General features: G+C 39.8%; 2 protein-coding genes across 4 annotated transcripts in view; both read right to left on the reverse strand.

The window, feature by feature from the left end:
* Positions 1–1,671: 1,671 nt before the first annotated feature.
* Positions 1,672–16,454, reverse strand: morc3a (MORC family CW-type zinc finger 3a). The gene is made up of 19 exons (XM_037110329.1): positions 16,352–16,454; positions 13,508–13,580; positions 11,659–11,791; positions 11,182–11,408; positions 9,347–9,503; positions 9,122–9,266; positions 8,890–9,018; positions 8,629–8,748; positions 8,442–8,539; positions 8,215–8,319; positions 7,988–8,116; positions 6,671–6,745; positions 6,501–6,531; positions 6,251–6,340; positions 5,947–6,043; positions 5,769–5,841; positions 4,349–5,369; positions 3,229–3,404; positions 1,672–3,107 (listed from the first exon to the last, which is right to left on the reverse strand). The coding sequence occupies exons 1-19, from the start codon at positions 16,388–16,390 to the stop codon at positions 2,933–2,935; spliced, it is 3,093 nt and encodes a 1,030-aa protein (XP_036966224.1). The 5' UTR covers positions 16,391–16,454; the 3' UTR covers positions 1,672–2,932.
* Positions 16,455–18,744: 2,290 nt separating this feature from the next.
* The window catches only part of dop1b (DOP1 leucine zipper like protein B), a 29,710-nt gene continuing 28,093 nt past the window's right edge, over positions 18,745–20,361 (reverse strand). For 2 of the 3 annotated variants that reach the window (XM_037108715.1, XM_037108717.1), the window contains exon 38: positions 19,694–19,951. In XM_037108715.1, the coding sequence (XP_036964610.1) occupies positions 19,694–19,951 (258 nt within the window). Of the gene's footprint in view, positions 19,952–20,361 lie in introns of all 3 variants that reach the window. The other variant, XM_037108716.1, reaches the window with a different exon arrangement.

Here is a 20,361-nt window from a genome sequence, read left to right on the forward strand (position 1 = left end):
TTGTGAATCCTTTATTCTCAGATGCTTCAGTTTTTTTTAAAGCCAGATCTGCACATTTGCAGTCAGCTTTTCAACAGCCAGCATTCATAACCGCAAGTTCTTAAGAACTTTCCTTCTCTGGTTTAGACCATGCATTCCTCTCCTTTTGAAAGCATTGTAACCCCCCCCAGTTTGTTCAGTTTTAAAGTTTTACTTAACTAAGGCGCTGGCATTTTTCAAGAAAAATTCATCCATTTAATACACTGGGTACAGAGATATATCCTGTAGGGTCATGCTGCTGCCACCATGATCAGTTAACACACAGTGGCATTAAATTCACCTTAGACGACTCTCACACACATCAGTGAGTTAATAAAAAGCATAATGGTTATCAGTGACATTAAAATCAGCATATGGATTTGTACTTCCAGTGTAAAGATCTGCTACATTATGTTGTAAAGATATTCAACAGTCTTAGTTGTTACGTGTGCTCCTGTACTGGTTGTTTGCTCTCTCCCTTTGCATGTTCTCTCTCTGTCTCTCTTCCTTTTGTCTGTGTTTTATCTTTCAGGAAGACACAATCTATCCAGGTGTGTTGCCGTTACCTGACAGCATTTAAGAAGGATTGAGTGGAAGCCTCACCCTCTCTGGAGCCACTGCCCAGCTCACATTGAAAGGAGAAGATGTTTCCCTTCTTGTTGCATTTGTTCCCCCACGTTTTTCAGTGCTGGGGTTTTGTTGTGTTAATGTGTTTGTAGTTTAGTTTTCAGCTCACTAGCAATACGGTTTTTGTTTTTCTTTGGTTCATTTAAGGTTAGGTTAATTTCTTGCCCTTTTGATAGTTTGGAGGGGATAGCTGGGTGTGGCGGCCCACTGTGTGGCTGGCCCAGGGATTTCCCCTTCTTTTGTTTATTTCAACTGGGATCTCCAACCTTTCTTTCAGTATGTACTTTTGCTCTTTTGATTTCTAAATAAAAATATGTTTCAGTCCTTCATTTAATGTCTGAGTGTCCTTTTAAATGTTACACCCTCTCTGTGAGCCTATTATAGATGCTGTAACATTAGTTGACAGTGAACCAGCCTGTAAACAGCAGATGACAAGTTGACAATACAGTCCCTCATGCAAACTCTGACCTGGAGAAGACTGGTTCCCTGTACTGAATACAAACTCACTGGAATGAAGATGCCCATTCCATTGAGGAACTTTTACTTGCTAGCATTTCAAATATTTAAATGTGTTAGGATGTCTGCTTGTCTCAGTCTTCTTCTCTTGATACTGGATATATAAAATCTTACCTTATTAGGGTCTTGGAAAACAGATGTTTCACTAGGCTTTATGAAAACATGATCAGAACAACCCAAACTGTGTGATTCACATGCCTACTAAAATCTGCTGGTCAAAGTATCTGTATTGAGATCGATATGCATCACTTCAACCTAAATAAGTACTTTCCTGTGGGTACAACATGTAGATTCAATTCTCTGTCATGGCTGCCTATTAAAAACTGCTCAAGCAAGCACAACCAGTTTAATAATTTGGAAGGGCGGTTTATGATAATCCTTGAACCGCAAGTTAACTTCACTTTGTATCAATCAGAAACATTCGGTGCTGCTCATTACCAGCCCTGTCATCAACATCAAAAGGTTCTCCTATCAGGAAGATTCCCAAGGATACCAATGACAATGTCCACAAAGAATTTAGAGGATTTTAATCACAGAGCAAAGTCAGTAAATACAAAAATATATCTGACAGGATCAATACAAAAAAAAATACTTAAATACAAAGCAATGAGTAAACAGTCAGCTGTCATTGTGAAACAGAATCAGATGAAGCATCAGGAGTTATTCAGTATAACCATGATTGCATTCTTTAAAGCACAAGTCAACACTATGACTAGAATTAAATGATCAGCAACACATCAAGCAGTTGACAAGTTAATGGATTATTAGAACATTCATTTATGTATGCTGTCATTGCATTTTTACTTCTCCAACTGTCATATTTCAAGATGAGTGAAAAGTGAAAATTAGCTCCGAGTGTGCTGCATTTACTGTATCATACATAATCTGTACACATGTGCACACCTTTGTGCGTTGGAGCTTTCAGGCAACTCTTCATATACTTCTAAGGTGCATGAAGAAGCAACTACTATAGAAAAACAGTTTTCATCATAATCTATCTTGTTCTTCTCAATCTCTCTATATAAACTTAACTTAAAAAATATATTTTTTCATTTAAAGGTTTTTAAAATATGCCACATCAAATAGGCACAGTCTGGGTTTAGTCGTTTATTTAATTTTTTTTTTTCTAACAAAACCCTCACATCAGTCATCTACTCATCCCCATGCTGATGGAAATCATTCTCCTAAGAAACTCCAGTAGATGGGGACTTGCTTTAAAATAACTAAAAGAACAAAAAAACATAAAAAGGCTCGTTGCAGCTTGTCAGTCATAATCCAAGTTTTCAGAAGCCCAGAGACTCTGAACTGATTTGAAAAGACCCTTCTACACCCTTTCAGTCCATATCTTCACTGTTGATGCTAAGCAAAAAACTGTTAGCACGCACCCTATTAAGGGTGTAAATCGTGTTTTTCAAATCAATTCTGGATCTCAGATCTTCAGGAGACTTAGATTATGCCATTTTGTTTTTTCTTGCGGTTGTTTGTTCCCAGTCTACTTAAGTTTTCAAGGAGAATGCTGCTATACTGTTTTGCTGTGAAGCTCTAGAAATGTTTTGTGGACTATATAACTGCACCAGAACTGTGCCTTTAAGTACCAGCCCTTAGTTGCACTTCTACTTTTCATGGATCAAATATGACAACACCCATGTCTCTCTGTCATTCATATTTGTTTAACACCTTAAAATAAACCTGACCTAATGTCCCACACTCATAAGAAACTGTATTCTTGTTCACAAGTGGAGAGCATCCAGGATTCTATGATGATGATTGTTTATTCATCTATTGCTCTGTCCTTCATTCCCACTGGTACGCCAGACTCTTCATTGGAGAGAACCTGTTCAAGGATCTCATCGATTACATTACACTCATAGTTCACCTGGTCCAGGTCCAGTGCAGGCACATAATTTATGAGAAGGCGGCCGATGTTGTGACGAAGTTCCATCAGGCTGTGGGAAAAAGAGAAAAACAAAACAAAAAACACCAAACATTTACAATGTTGTTCTGCTGTTGCGGCTTTGTCTGTTAGTGATAATTCATACAACATGAAAGACGAGACAACAATCCAACCTTCTGAGTGTATCTGAGCTTGACTCTGTGCCAGAGGCTGGTGCTGTTCCTCCTGACTCAGAAGAATCAGTGGCTCTGTGCGCCTCTTGTGCTTTTTCTCTCTCCTGCTGCAGGCTCACCCTGAGCTCTTCACACTGGGATGCCAGGTTTGCTCTTTCCTCCTCCACACTGTCCAACTGGTGGTGCAGCAAACAGTGAACCCCAGGAGAAGAAAAAGAATTAATAAAGGTGGGAGGTGGGGCAGATCAACATCACTAAAACCAAAAGGTACACAGGTTGACAAAAACCTACATGGCCTAGCAAACAACGTGTATAGAGAAAGAACAAATCATATAAAGACAATGATCAAATACAACTGAGCCATCTTACGTAACTAATTTTATGGTTACCTTTACTTCACATGAAACGAAAGGAAGAATGTGAAAGCTGTGAAGTGGTCTAACGACCATTTAAAACAGAGCCTTTACTACCGCTCATTCTCAAAGTTAATTCATCTGTTGTTTTCTCGATTAACTGATTTGTTGTTTGGTGAGAAAAATGTAGGAAAATTATGAAAAATGTTGACAGCCTTAAATGTCATGTTTTATCCACAACATATTAAATTTGCTGGCATAGAGGAGAAAAGAAACCAGGAGACTTTCACATTTAAGAAGCTGGAATCAGAATCCAACTTCACGCTCAAGCTCTCAAGCAGCATTTCCCTGCTGTGTTCATTATCTGATAGAATAAGGGAAATATCATGTGTTACAAGATAAGTCTGTTGGCAAACACATCAGTGAGCCACATTGTCTTACTTTGTGATAAGCTCTGTCATTACAGCCAACATGGATACTGTAGTTTATTTGGAGCCAATCCAATATACACTCTCACTCTGCCATAAATACTCAGTGACACTCTATAAAACGTGGTGATCCTCCCCGCTCACTGAAGATACACGGTGCAGTGACAAGTGATACGGTGAACAATATCACAAGACACTCTACCATCAAAATGATTTTGAAGTTATTTTAGAGGTTAAAGAAGTTACATAATGGTGCTTTAAACACTTCTTCTTCTTCTACAAAAAAAACACAGTAGTAGAAGTATTGCCAGTCTTCTACTTTGAGCTTATGCCACTGACCCGTGAGTGTAGTTCACCCCTCTCCTTGTTCCTCTGGTCCAGCTCCCGGATCAGACGGTCAACTTGCAGTGCGATGTCATCAATGTCCTTTTCCTCACCCTGCACATCACTGGGTTTGGTCTCGGCAGTTGCAAGTAAAGATTCGTTGTCCTTAATCAGTTCATCGACTTTCTGTTTTGCCCTCTCAAACAGACTTTTATAGTCCTTCCCTCCCCCAGTTTCCTCTGTCTGGCTTGCCTGATGAGAGCACTCCCTCTTTACATTGACCTCAGTCAGCTCTTGTAATCTGCTCTGAGCGTCTTGCAGTTGGCAGGTTAGTGCTCGGACCTGCTCTTTAAACTCGTCTCTCTCCACAGCCGTAGCCTCCATCAGATTTAAGAGCTGGTTTTGCTGTTCCTGTACTTCTATCACACTGGGGTACTGAATTGGAGCGTCTCTCCTGTCACTGACATCCGCATGGGAAGGTCCAGCATTGCCCTCGTGACGCAGATGATCAGTCTTTCCATTCTGCACAGTCTGCTTTCCTTGATTCTCACTGCGAGTGTCACTCTGCCCTCCCCTCTCCTCCTCTTGAGTCTGATCTAGGTCTTCCTCTTCCTTCTTCACTTTGGCTGCATCTGTCTGGGTGGTGATGCTGGCCACCTCTGCAGGTGGTGCTGGGGGGGGCGGACTGGTTCCAACAGCTGTCGACACTGCAGAACCGGTACCTGCGGCGTCTGTCTCCGAGGGGTCGTCCAGGGCAGCATCATCACTGCACTCCAACAACATGCTGACCTCACTTTGCTCCTTCTCTGACTTCACTTTAGTCAAATCAAAGCCTGGCTTTTTTGGCTTGGGGGTACTGTCACTTTCCAGGATGCAAATATCATCATCAGTATCGTCACTATCAATGGGCACTGATGGCGAGCTCATTGGGCGCACATCCACTGAAATGGATGTACTAGGGGTGCCGAAAAGATGTCCATTAACTTTTGGTCTTTTGGGTGTTCTTTGTGGAGTAGAGGGCTGTGTTCTTTTCCCCCTAGAGGGCACACAAAGCATAGTCAATATGACACTTTTAATAGGACCAATTTAAACTTACATATCTAAAACAGCTACAAGGAACTAAACTACCCTACCCTAACATAACCTAAAAAAGCAGTAGTAGCTAAAGATCTTGATCTGGCTAGAGAGTGCATTTAAGTGAAAGAGGCATTTCATCTTTAATTAATAAATTGTTTTTTCTTTTATAAATATAAGACTTATCCAACCCACTAACAGATATTAAGAATGACTGTAATACCTGCTTATAAAAAAGCCAACAATCTTGCTGATGGTCTTGTTTGCTTGTGTAAGTAATAAAGAGGCAACAGCATTACACTGAGACTGTTCAAACGTGTCCTGTGGTTTGCTTAAAATCAGAAACAACACAAGATCATACCTTGGGATGCCTGCTGACAGTGAGCACACATTAGAAATAACTGGAAGACCACTGCTACTGGAGGGGCTGCATGCTGGAAAAGAAGAAAAACGGACATTAAGTTATTCTGCCAAACACTCGCTATTTCAAACACACATACACACACACACACACACACACAAAGAGTAAGTTTTCTTACCAGCTTGAGAAATGGTGAAGGATTCAGGTCTTACAGCACCACCTTTTGGTAACTGAGAGTTAAATCTGCTCCTCGGGGTGGAGGGGGAACGGGTCGGCTATCAAGGAGAACAGCAATCATCATAATTTGTGATAATTAATATTCCTAAAATAACATTAATCAATATTAATAATATTAATATTCCTAAACCACACCCACACCCACACCCACTTCTCCAATGTGTTTACTGAAACTAAAAGTCTGTTAACACAATCGTTATCATTGGTGTCAGTCTGATTCCTTTGGTATCAGATGGGAAATGTACAGTTTGACGCAGTTGCTGCTCCAGGGCCTGATTCTGCCTGGTGAGCTCAGCCCAACGCTGGTCTTCTTTGCGCTTCCGTTCCTCCTCCTCCTAGAAAAACAATCCCCAAGTGCCATATAACACATGTTAACATTTATGGAATCAAAAATCACTAATATCAGAAACTACAAAACACAAATCATGAGGAGGCTTTACAGTAGCAGAAGGCAGAAACCTGGCAGGTGATTTACAGCAGATGACGTGTCCGTACCTTTTGTCTTTTCTTTTTTTCTTCCCTCTCACTGTAAAAAATAAATCACACTTTGTTATCATTTATTATTATTATTTCTAATGCTCATATAACCTGTTAAATGATGAGCTATTCTTTTTGAGTCAACCTTCAACTTTGGCAAAGGTGTTTTTCACTGAAACAGGGCTCACTCTTTTTTGTAGGTCTTGCGGTATGAAGGCTGCTCGTCATCCGAGTCCTCGGGCTCCTCCTCTACCTTGCAGTTCCTGGGAGGGCAAATTAGAGAATTAGAATATTGAAAACATCAGTAAGAATCCGCTGAGTCCGAGCTGTGATTGGTTTAGACTGCCATTACAATACCATTGCCAGCTCAGCACTTTACTATCACTGTACAACTCTTTGGAACGGGAACCTTGTCATGAATCACGCCTCTTGGAAAACATTACAGACTAAAACAGACAAACAGAGTGACAGCTGACAGCTGATCACAGCAGATCCACCTTTTATAATTCACGTCTTGTGTATAAAATGGCTGTATCCTCCTCTCAATGCTGTGTTATCATTATCTATTAACCTGGTCATGGGTCACCTCAACCTGTCCTTGGGAGAGAAGAAGGCAGCACGGGCCTTACGGGCAAAGTACCAAACATGATGATAGCTGTGTATATGTTAAGGAAGTGGATCAGCTGACTGATTGCAATGCATTGTTTTATGTACTTTCTTGATTTTTTATTTTCTTATTGTAGTGGTGGCCAGGGCTAAACACTACGAGCAGAAATACTGCTCCTGGTGTTGTACAAGTGCTCCTAGTTCAAGTAATTTAGTCGCAGTTTTACCGAAAATAGCCCCCAAATGTAGCTACATTGCTGCAGACTAGAGCCCTACAGGTGTTTTTATGAATAATGCTACATTGATTACATAACAGTCACAAAAGTATGTGCAGATGTACAAATTCTTTTACAGAAAAGTAGATTTGTGTATAGGAAAATCTTCTGTATATTTGATCACATCCACGCTTCCTACACTTTTCAAGACTCAATTTTTTAATCATTTTTAAAGCATGTTCAAGTTTTTTGAGCACCTTAGGGTGTACTACAATGCATTTAGCTGTGTTAACCTGCATGTTTAATTAGAAAAGTATCCTGTATCCTTAATAGATATCTGGTATTTGTTGGGCACACCCTAAAACTCTTTTGATCGGTTTTGTACCACAAGCTGATGCAGAAAGGGAGGACAGGGTGAAGCCAGGCCAGTCTGTTGTTAGATTGCATTAGAGTTCCTTTTACTTTATCTACAAATGTAACAATTCTGTCAGGTAGGGATTTTCATGAAAGTAATGCAGTTACAATTTCAAGCAGTTTCAAAGACTTTCAAAGACAAGCACTTTTCAGACCTGGAAAACACTGCATTAAAATTCATGCACTTTCAAGGATTTCAGTACACCCGTACAAACCATGCACGTGAGACTGTGATTATTGCAACAGATTGTAGGATACTGCTCTGCTTACCTGAACTGAGGATCAGGGTTCAAAGCGCAGTACCATTTTTCTGGCAGCTTGCTGCAATCGATCCCATCCGGGAGTTTGCGCCATTTCAAACAGGCATCACACTGCGCCCAGTTTTGATCTGGCCGCTTCCTAAGGACACAGACAGAGGCAAATATCAGAGCATGTAAACAACATGGCGAGAAAAATGTAGGTGTAGAATTCATGCTATCACTTCAAAATGTACTGACACGGTATCTTCCACTGGGATGCAGTTTGGATCCTCTTGTTTTCTCTTGTGGCGGATTTCTTTCCAGTACTCCTCCAGTTTGATCGCCAAAGTGTTTATAGTTTTCCTAAACCAAAACATGAATGATTAAACGCATCTTTCGTGTGGGAAATCCAGACTCACAGAATTGTATTTGGAGCATAATGACATCAGTGTGAGCAAAACTCAGTATGGCACCAGTGCCCTTACCTGTACTTATCTGTCTGATCAAAGCTCTGTTTGTTGTGGGTAGGATCCAGAAAGTTACACTCTATGACTCCGATGACCCCAACACCCATGTTGTTGGCCTGCAGCGGAATAAAGATTCATAAGAACCCTGCATGATGACGTTAAAAGGCCCTTGGAAATGTGTGTAACCGTTACAACAGAGACGCACCTTGAGCTGGCAGCCCACGCGTTCATACGGTTTGATGAGCCGATTCTTGTGATACATCATAACGCCATACTGGTCTTTACTTTTGGTGTTATAACCAAAAGTGATAGGAACCCGTCTTTTCTGTAATAACATTAAGGGAAGAGCGTGGAGGGCTTCACAGATATAATGCTTTCAAATAAACACATCTATAAAACACTCAATTTACATTTTAAACTAATGGAAGAAATGGCAAGCACAAGAGGTCCAGTGATGAAAGGATACCAGGAAATTGGGCTTGTAGTGGTCCTTTTGGATGAAGGCCAGACTCTTTGCAATGAGCTGCGTTTTCACCTTGTGACCACGTATGACGACCTGCATCCGAGGCTTCAGGTAGAGAATACTGCAATATGCCTACAGTCAGTAAAGATACAGGAAGTTAAAAAAGAATATGGTGCTGTGGCTGTGTTTGGGTAAAGCATATCAAGGTTTTTAAACTCGTGTTACTGTTCCTCACCCGCAGCGAGTAAACACACTCAGGAATGTTGGATGTCACCCCTGGATGTGGAGACTTGTCGTTCATTGCCTCGTAGATGTCAGATGGGATTCGGATATCATAACGGTCACTCTTAAAATCAAACTCTGTTGAATCAGTAGCTGTTCTATTGGAAAAAGGGAAAACTTTTAATTGTGCTGTTCCAGGATAAGTAAACATCTTTGTAGATGTGGACTGAGGACTGACTTGCGGAGGTTCCAGATGATGATCCGTGTGCCGGTTGTCCCTGTGGACCAGGAGGAACTGATGGCATTAATCTCTTGGAGGAGTTCTGCTTGTGTCTTGAAAGGAGAGAAGGACAGGATGTCCTGCAGACTGACACTGTGCTCCTCTCTTACCCTGAGTAAGCTAAAGTTAAGGACAACTTGCAACCAAACTTGGACAAATGGAAAAAAGAATGCCTGGTAGGGCCCTCATTTGGATGATGCTTTGCATTTCCTCCGCAATGCACAAATGCAGGCACGAAGGTGACCACATACAAATATGGAGGACTTTAAAGGTAACACAGAGCAGAGTAATTTTAACAGGAGCAGGCTGCCAATGTAACTATTCACACAATATGGATATCGAAACATTTCTTGTCAACATGTCAATATTTATTAAACATTTCTTTAACATGGCAACTAGAGCACTCAAGAATCTCTCCAGAACTGGTTATTTCCCTACTGTGCGACCAAAACACAAAGACATAATTACGTCAGTGTTAGCTTCCCCACAACCAGACGCGCTAAAAATTCTTCTTCAGTGGGGTTAGCGAAGGGTTGATACACAGGTCCCTCACTCAACTAATTACAGAAAAATGTCCCAGAAAGCAACTTTACGTAACCAAACAAAAGTGTAACTGTCTTTGGTAACTTATATGAGGAAAAAAATACCGCAGTTGTACACAGAGAAGCGTCCGTCCTCCCACCTGTCCTACCGACTCTTCATCACTTTTGTGCCTGAAAAACAGCATCTGTCACCGGCAAAAATCTTTAACTCACTCAAGTGGTTGTGTTGATAGAAATCACTGCAACGGTCAGCCCTCCAGACTGAGACTTATGTGAACTTTCCCCCAGAAAACAGCCTCTGTCCCCGCGAGTCAGAGAGTCAGACAGCGTCCAGTTTACTGATGGCGATTATGTAATTATGTAATTTAGAGCGAAAAATGCAACTCTTTCACTTTCCAAGATATTTGGTGGGTCAGGATCTTAATCACTACACATTATGACAGCATCCACAGCATTCGCGCCAACGCAAAGTATTAATGTCGACGAATTGACGCCATCGATTGGGGCAATTGGGTAAATTACATTAATTACGTTGACGCATCCCAGCCCCACAAGAAATATATCAAAAAGGTGTGTAGAGAGTCTGTAGATGAGAGCTACAAAAGCACAACTCAGTGCTCAAAACAAACCCCAGACTCAGATGTTGCATGAGGCAACTGAAGAATACTTCACATAACCTCAATGACTAGTGTATCCGCACTTTTCGGACAAACCAGTGAGAGTGATGTGGCCGATTACATACCGATGCTGACGGGATGAATTACTTTCATTCCTCTTCCTTGGGGTGATGTAATGAAAATATTCCAATTACAGCTAAAAGCATGGCGGATGGGGAGCGTGTGCCAAAATAATGGTTTTTAATACAATATTGTGTTTAAATGCTGCAACTGGAAAATTTAATAGGTTGTTTCGAGTCTACAGGGCATTTTACTCATTCATTCTGGTGTGTGATTAAAGGAAAACGCATTTCTAAAACATTGCACACCCTATAAAATCTGAATAGACTTCTATCCAATCCCTGTTAAAAACTCTCAAAAAATTGATAACTATTCCAGGACCCTTTTCACATCAAGTGACAAAAAGATTTATCAAATCATGATCCAGATTTCAAACCGTCTGAGTATTCCTCAGACTAAGGAATTCTGTTGCCAACACGTAATACTGATAAATCTATATATCTAAAGATATTTGCATTTACACTCCATTTATTTAGATGACACAATATGTCTTACCACAGTAGGTAAAGGATATACTCGTTTCTTTCCCCCTTCTCAAAGCAGACGATGGGTACGATTATTTGCTGAGCTTTAATCTTCTCTAGGTAACTTTGTGAGAGCATCCCGACACATGACGTAGTCCTTGATTTGGAGAAGACGATGGCGTCCTTGCCCAGACGCATGGATCCAGACTTGAAACCGTTGCCATAGATACCAATTGGCTCTAGACCATTTATAGCAGTCTTGTCACTGTACCCAAAGCTTGAGGGGGAAAATGAGGTTTATTGAGTCTATGAATTGTATCATTGTTCATACATTAATGCTGCATCACGTATAGAATTTGTTTTAAAAAGGTTTAAGTAGTCCTTGTGATGTATGTCAGTGCAATGTCGAAATCCAGTGGATCATTAAATTCTGAAATAAACAACAAATATCTGCATTTGATAAATAACAAGGTAACACAGATTTGTCCATGATTTTTACAAACGGTATCAAGCAGCAGTGTCCATACCTGAGCATCTTATGCATCGTGTCATGGTCCAGTCCATTTCCATTATCCATAAAGCTGAGGCATTCTTGCCCTTGAACCATAGTCTTATCAATCCAGAACTGGCTGGCACTGACATCTGGGTCATAGGCATTGTCTGAAAAATGAAAAATGTTTTAAGTGCAACTTAAATCAAATGATAATCAAAATCTCCCGCCTTTAAAGTTCTCACATTACACTGATCTAAAACTGTACTGATTTTCTGGGTGCAGTATGATGCAGGCGGTAAGATAAAAAAACTGCTGTACCAGGGTTATCTGGGTTTTGTCATGCAGTTTTAGCGACTGCTTGCAAGGCACATCTCTTCTCTTATTTGCACCATAGGATGGGTCAATACATGTAAACAGAAGTTGCTATGTATTTAACTGGATGTAAAGTGTTCCAGCTTTAAAACAGGTTTTGCTTCAGAAAATGTGTAACAATGAGTGCTTGCACCAAATAGTTATCTCCTGGAGGTGTGGACATTTCTTGATTGTAGGATACATCACATTATAGACGTGGAAGATTCTGTTTTGATGCTGAGACAGAGCATAATCAAGAGTCTGCAGCTTATGTTGGCCCCAGCTGGACAATACGGATACGTTACGATGTTGCTCCCATGCTCTGAACTGTGGGCAGACATTATGCTAACAGTCTGACAACTGCACTCTTTCGATACAACATGTTGGCTGCTTTTACCTCAACATTCTAATGAGACATCAGCTCAGTCTCCAGCTGAGGTCATCACTTTTTAAAAGGCTTTCACAGACCAGTGAGAGAAGTGAGTTAAGCTTACATTCATAAGGGATAAGACTACAGCAAACACACAAAAGAAAAAAGGTAAATAGAAAAGTATATATATTAATCAACTGTTTTACATTTTTAGAATACTTATTAAGTGGTAACCTGACTGTCCTTTTAACAGCATTTCATCAATGACCATACACTTTACATGTTATTTTTTGAATTAGGCCTTTTCAATGTTGATGCTATCAGGTAAACATGGGGTGTGGTTAAGCACAATGGTGTTATGAGACAACTGTTCAATCCAGTTGTTTGCTGCAGGTTAATATTGTCTGTTAGCTGAGAGTGATCATGCTGTTGATTACTAAGAAAAATATATCTTATATTTCAAATAATAGTTTAAAAAGCATTGAAGTTAAGTTTAATTGAGTATGGCACAGAAAACAAAACTTGAACTATATTACCAGCATTGAAACACTTTAATATTTTTGCTTTCTTGTGTTTTTTTAATGATAATCTTTTTTTTTTCCTGCTTTCATTCTTGAAGTCAAACTCTTTTCAGTGCCAACACAACTTTTTCTGTCAAGCTCCAAATTCAATGTCTGTTTTTAGTTTCAGTTTTGTTTTCCGGTGCTGCCTCTGCCTTTGTTCAGGAGTGGTGTACCACCAAAAACAGTAACACCACAGCTAGGTGAAATGAAAAACATATTATAATCTAGATTAAGTAAAAACACTAACAACTATAAAAGGTCCACAGGATAGAAGTAGACCTTTAATTATGGTAAATTAATTAAGTATAAACAATTTTAGTGCTGCCATTACCTAGAACTTATAGTTATACTATAATAGCTTGTAGTTATACTTATAGTGACTGAGAGAATGAATCCCAATTGCTTAAACATAGCTGGATTCATTCACAAAAATAAACAGCACAAGAAATATTCACAGGATCACTATGTAATCCAACAGTGTTAATCATGCAGATCACCCGGGGACATCACTAGTAGGTAGCCACCAGCAGGTAGTCAAACAGAAACTCGAACAGGCAGCCTGTTTATCTTGAAAACACATCCATGTGTCGATGACTCACCTATGAGCTCAGCTATAGCACTGAAGGGCCAGGTGTGGCTGGTGGAGTTTGTATGAAGAAACTTGGGACAGAGCTGCAAGAGGAACAAATAAAAAAAATAAAAAATAAAAAAAGACTCAGTAGTTACATATGGTTTTTGACCCTATTTTCAAAACTCAGTCTATTTAAATTAAATCAACCATTAAGTGCACCAACACTTTGAGGCCACATACATTTTTAATGGTGAAGATACATAGATAGTCTGTTAGTCAGCACCAGAGTGTGGCCTTAGTATATTTCCTCTCAAGACATGTGTCATCAAAAACAGAATGAGCATCTAAACAGCAACTAAACGGCTTATTTAGAATAACAATCATGTAATTTCTGTTTTCTCAGTCAGTCTTGTGCTTTCACTAATTCAAATAAAACTAAAATAGTAATCACTGTAACTTGTAGGCCTATTGGTGTAATAATTAATCCATTATGCAGTCTGTTTTTTTCTGCTATTATTTGACATTTCATGGTAAAGAGATATGTGGGGACAACAAGAATGAGAGTGGGATGACATGCAACAAACGGTTCCCTGTCAAAACTCTACTCTGAATACTTAACACACACAGGCTCATGTCTTGTTGTGTTGTCTGGGCAGAGACACAGTGAAGTCCTTCTGTTTTCATAAATGTTATTGTTGACACTTTTGCGATGTGGCGTTAAGAATTTTTCGTCCCATGATGAAATAACCAATGGAAAAAGAGGAAACAAACATGAGAAAGTAGAACATTTTTGAGAAAAAATTGTGTTGAATCATGTATCTGTTTAAATTGGCCGTCGGTATTTCCAAAATGCAGTTTGATTTAAGTTTGTTTGGCACATGTCAAGAAATGTGTTTTCATCAATACAAACTGCAAAACTAGCACAGATATTTTCCTTTAAAAATACAAAAAAAAAAATCTTATTTTCTACTCAGCCTCCTGCGAATGGTGTGGCAATTAAATAGCGTGAGTTTTCAGAAATCATTATATGATAGAGATCATGTCAGGAAGTGAGAGGAAGGGAGATTTGCCTTTGGTGTGGGGGTTGTCAGAACATGTCAGGTAGTCACATGAGGTGTGGCTCTCCTCGCCCGAGGTGTTAACAGGATGGTAGATGGGATGACATTTGCTGTCCAATCAAAACCTCACTGCCCTGGGAGAGGCATGATCGACATAAAATTCAGGGGGTCATTGTTTGGGGAAGGAATAATTAACAACTGTCGTAAATATGTGAGCCCTAGTCCTTCAGAAACATTTGGAAGCCTGCAGAGAACGCTGTTGTCTTCTCGCCATGCTGCATGTATTGTAGCGATCTGATTCATCATGACTGAGTCTAAACCTCTCCAGAGAAATAGCAGCTCTCTACCTCAACACGGAGAATTTCCGTGTGAGGTGAGGTTTTGTAGTCCAATATGCAAAACAGAATTGCAGCATTTCCCTACAAAACTAAAGTAGATGGAGACTTGTTTTAAAAGTGTATGAGCCAAGAACAACTGAAACAAAAATAACAGGTACCATACAGCTCGTCCGAGAGCAGTTTGGGATCTTGGGGCAGATGGAGACTTGGATTGCATTTCATCTTTACCTTTTTTCAGTTGTTTAGGAGAATGCTGTCATGCTGTTTTGCTGCAAATCTGCTTAAGTGGATGACGAAACTTCACCCAACTTTCTACCGGCATGAGGGTCAATAGATAATGACAGAGTTTTCATTTCAGGTTAACCTTATCCTCTCAGTGGAGTAACAATAGTGACATCATCAGAGTTAACTCGCAAACCAGATGACAACGTTGGCCTTAATGATCCCTGTGAGCGATGACAGATTTTGAAGAATTGACAATAAACCCTTCCAACAATACATCAAAGCCCGCGACTCCAACTGCAACCAAACTTGTATGATTAACGAAACAGTTGAGATGATAGAGTGCTTTAATTATCTCGACAATAAACTGAGCTTTTAACAACACGCTGTCAAAAAAGATTCTCTGCTACTTGTTAACTCAAAGCATCAGTTGCTGCTCCACAAAAGGAGAAATGATTCAGCTCTCCTCTATTCTTCTTCAACTCAACTTCTCACAGCTCAGCAGCAAAGCCAGACACAACCCCAGATACCCCCTCACCAATTCTTCACACTGGTCTACTAACCCATTCACACGGCCCTTCTGAGTGTTGACTTGACTCAGCTCATTCGTTCATGAAAACAAGAGAGTTTGTTTATTGAGTTTGTTTAGACATATAGGAAAACCAGACAATGGAGATCTTTCTAAACTGATTACCATGACTTCCCCAAAACTGCATAGTGCACCTTTAACCTTCATTGAATGAGGCTTACTTCCACTTAAAATGTCCCTTTGTCCTTTGCCAATCAATGTCAGTGCATATGTTCATTAAAAAACAAACAAAAAAACAAAACAACAAAAAACAAACAAACAAAAAACATTGACCAGGACAACCATTATCGATAAAGGGACACACCTCAAGTCATGTCTGTCATCAGGCAAGAGAGTAAACGTATCATGCGTATCAGGAACTGGACTGCTCACAACCACATAACAACACACTGCCATGCGTAGTGGGATGAACACGAACGTTACGGGAGGGCTGAGCGACACTCAGGCTGTCTGCAGCCGGAGGGTGTGCAGCGCAGCCTGGTACTCACTTTCCAGCTAACGCAGTAGAGGAGAGCACAGACGTCGGCAGACTCTCTACCAACATGGCATTTCAAAACAGTACGCGTCCGACACAGTCAACCCCGCCAGCCGGCTTTACCCGTTCGTTGGCCGGTCCCGTCACAGTGTAAACATGTCACTAAACAAAATGAGGAAGATGAACTCACCGTGCTGAGCGGGACACCGCGGTCTGCTTGCGCGGCCATCTTGGCGCAAATGCGAATGACGGTAAGGAGGATTCGAGGTCACGTGAGCGAAGGGAAACCGAAACTGTTGTGGCAAATAACGAAGTTAGAGATGATACGCAGCTCCACACTTTAACACATAGGCTTGGCTTCACATCTTTTCTATTTACATACTTAGCTCAGGTTCCCTATGAATATCACTGATATATACCAAAGTCATGTTTTCGTTGCAAATACAATAATGTCATAGTAATATTATCTATTTTTGTTTTAAAGCTGTTTACATGGCTTCCAGTTGTACATTTTTCAAAAATAAAAATACATATTTTCAGCTATTCTCACACAATCTTGTCAAAAACAATGTTATTGTTGAGATTTTTGACTTCTGATGTACATGTGTGATTATTGCCTGACCGCTGTGACACATCACTATGCACTTTTATCCACCTGCCTGATTTATTCACCGGCCTGATGAAAGCCTAAGACACTATGATTTAATTGCTATGCACCAATAAACAGTATTATGAAAGAGCTGTGCATATCCTGTTGATAAATAACATTGCAAGCATTAATCCTTTTTATGAAGGGTTAATACACTGGAGAGAAAAGCCAGGATATGAGAAAGAACACATCTGCATTCACGGTGGACAGGCCAAGTTTATAGATAACCAAATAGTTTGGCATTGAGTCATTGAGGTGAGACCTAGGGAGTCAGCAGAGAAATCCAAGCAAATGCAGGATGAGAAACTTACAAGATGGGAGAGGGAGGTTTTCTCTCAACAGGGCGTCTCCATGGAGTGAAGGAATCGTGTTGCCAAGGGTTCTGGGACCGGCTCGTGCACCAAAGAAGGGAGAGCCAAGTCTAAACCACTCCTTCTCCTCACCTGTTTAACCAATGAAAGTTATTCATCTTATCTATCAGCTTAAACAAATGAGAAATTATACATCTTCTGTAATTGAAATTATAAGACAAAAATGAAAAGAGAATCATCTTTTTCTGGGCTACTGGTTGCAGATTAACAGCTCTGCTGGCTGCGACTGGTCAGACAGAGAAAGTCCTTGGTATCAAGCTTTGCTTCTAAATAAATGGTAAAAAGGTAAGTCATGGTGTGTCCTCTCTCAAATAAACGAATACGCTGACAGATACCTTTAATCTTATCTTATACTGTGAGATGTCACACCTTTGAGCCTTTCCTCAATACAATAGTCTTCTGTCTAACACCAAGTTGTTATCTTTTTTTTTTTTTTTTTTACCTAGTATTCAATGAGCCTTTTGGGTTGAAACAGTTGTGTGCCTATGCAAATCTGCCCAGACAGACATGTGAGTTGGATCTCCCAGACACCCTCCCTCTGTTGCAGAGGGACAGAAAGGGTCGTTACAAAGATCATATAAAGATATGAAGTAACACACACCAGGGGGTTTCTGCATGGTTTCACAGCTTTGTGAAAATAATGCAGTCTCAGCTACAAAAAAAAAAAAATAAATAACATACCAAGGATATATATATATATATATATATATATATATATATATATATATATATATATATATATATATATATATATATTACCTGATCTATCTCTTGCAAAACTAGATTAACACATACATTTTTCTTCACATATCCACTCATTTTTCTCTTCCACTGATCTGTTATGGCAGCTGATCAAGCTAGGTCATCTATACTTCCTTCTTTGCAGCGACATTCTCCCAATCCTCTTGAGCAGTTTTAATGTTGTTGCAACATTTGTAGTTTGAGAAAACCTTTGATATGGAAGACTTGTTTCTGCCTGTTAAATAATGGAAAAACCTTTTTTTTGCATAAAATTATGATGTCACTGTGAAGTTGATCTTCAGCTTTTTGGATAAGACACATCATAACTCACACTAACCATTTTATCCTGCTAGATATTTGTGTAAAATGTTGTCATAATCATCATATAAATCATTGCGACCTGTTCTTCAGATATTGTGTCCACAAGGACGGGACTTACATATAAATAAACATGATTGTGTACAGTGATATCAAATATCACGTCAGCTGGTTTGTCATTTGTATGTGATCTGTCAGGTATTGAAGGAGCCAAGAGCAATTAATAGATAAATAATGGAGGGAAAGTGGAAGGACGGTTTCAAAGGCTTTGGCAAGTTGCAGCTTTTCAAGATTTTGGCAGTTACCTCCTCTTAGGGCATCCCTCATTAAGCAGGCATACAATTACACAGCAACGAGAGCATGCAATAATGTCTTCAGTGTCTTGAAAAAGGACACGTTGACATGTGGGCAGGAGGAGCCAGGGTTCATACCTTCATCCTTGAGATTTTTATCACAACCAAAAGGCAGAAAAACGAGCTTAAGCTGTAAAGTGAAAACACGGCATTTAAGCTTAACATTTTTTAATGAGTCTTCTTCGTGTTAATTAAAACCTCAACATGGTCCTTTAAACATCCAAAATAAATTACTCAAGCATTCAGCACTTTGGAAAAAAAGACAACAGGCAAATGTAAAAAGTATCGATGTACACCCACAAAGAAAGGCTGATTTCCCTTTAACACCAGTAAACGGCAAGCATGTATGTATTTCAGTGAGGTACACCCAATAATATTTCAACAGATGTTCCTGATGCACACAAATCGTATTCAGTAACTTACTCGAACATAAATCTTAGCCAGAATCTTTTGAGGTCCCATAGTGATGAATCCTATAACAACGAAAAACAAAGTACCTCTACAACAGACATGTACTGTAGTCTTTACATTCTCAGTCAGACATACGTATGAACGTACCAGAGAGTGTGGTTAACCAGAGGTTATGAATGAGTCAAAAGAACATATTCACAATACTTAGTAAGGTTCTTCACAGTGTAATCTGTTATTTGGTGTGAAACTCAAAAATATCAATTGGAACGACTGATATTATAAGCTGCACGCATCATAATAACAACAGGTTGTAATTTGAAGTTGGTTCAGATTATTGATGTTATTAATGGTAAGACCATCTGAGACCATCTTAAGAAAAGAGTCTGACACAATCTAAATGTGTGAATGCTCAGCAACTGAGATCCTTGAGAGATAAAGAGTTATTCTACAAGAGTTTGTCATTATTATGTCAATCATGTTTTTTTTTCCAGATTTCCATAAAGTCTAGTGAAATAAGAACATACAGATTCAGTGTGAGAGCACCTTAGAGGTACATGAATTTACATGAACTTATGACAAGATCAGACAAGTTAAAACATTAAAAACAAAATTTAAAACTTTTCCTTTTTTGCCCCAAGTTCACAATACAACATGAACATTAGTTGTGCCTATTTCCATGGCTCTGAGCTCTAATTCTCCATGGAGTCCAGGAACTCGTCTTCAGTGATGCACTCCAGCTTCTTCAGGACTGCCTCTGAACTGGCTGCTGGGTAGTCTGCTACTGGGAAGTGGGTTGTGGGGTTGCTGTAAGGGGGAGGACTCTGGAAGGAACAGCAAAGGGTGCGCAGGAATGGCAACAGCTGGGTGATGGAGGACAGGGAGCGCTGAGTGAGGAGGGGGAACTCCAAGCGCTCGGTGGAAGATTCCTCACTCAGCCCGTTCAGTGTCTGGAACAACAGAATGGGATATGATAATCAGATAATCGGTCTTTTTACAAAACAAAACCTCAATGAACATGACTTGTGGACTTCATACAGTGTGTTCATTTGCAAGACAAAGGTGGCCGGACATGGTATATTTTTTAAAATGATGCCAAAACGAGTCTCCTGCACCAAAACTGATCCAGATTTACATCATCATCGAAAATGATTACCATGCATGACCAAGTGTCCCAGTTTAAGAAACTGACAGGAGATAAAGGGAAGAATGACACACTGCTTTACTGTGGAAAATGCTAATGCCCTTAATATTCTACAATATATCTGAACTCATCATATTGCAATACTGTGCTGGTTAAAAAAAAAATCTTCTGCGTGCAGTTTTATTTATCAATCTAAATCATGTTGGAGTGTGTTTT

Source organism: Acanthopagrus latus, chromosome 9 (genome assembly GCF_904848185.1).
Source record: "Acanthopagrus latus isolate v.2019 chromosome 9, fAcaLat1.1, whole genome shotgun sequence".
In the NCBI taxonomy this organism is placed as follows: domain Eukaryota; kingdom Metazoa; phylum Chordata; class Actinopteri; order Spariformes; family Sparidae; genus Acanthopagrus; species Acanthopagrus latus.

Bases quoted from the DNA above. Each gene is read 5' to 3' on its own strand.
- morc3a (XM_037110329.1), bottom strand. From the start codon at position 16,390: ATGGCCGCGCAAGCAGACCGCGGTGTCCCGCTCAGCACG. The intron at 11,792-13,507 runs GTGAGTCATCGA...TTCATTTTTCAG, and splicing joins TGCTATAGCTGAGCTCATAG to ACAATGCCTATGACCCAGAT. The intron at 6,341-6,500 runs GTACGGACACGT...TTGTTTTTCTAG, and splicing joins AAAAAAAGAAAAGACAAAAG to GAGGAGGAGGAACGGAAGCG.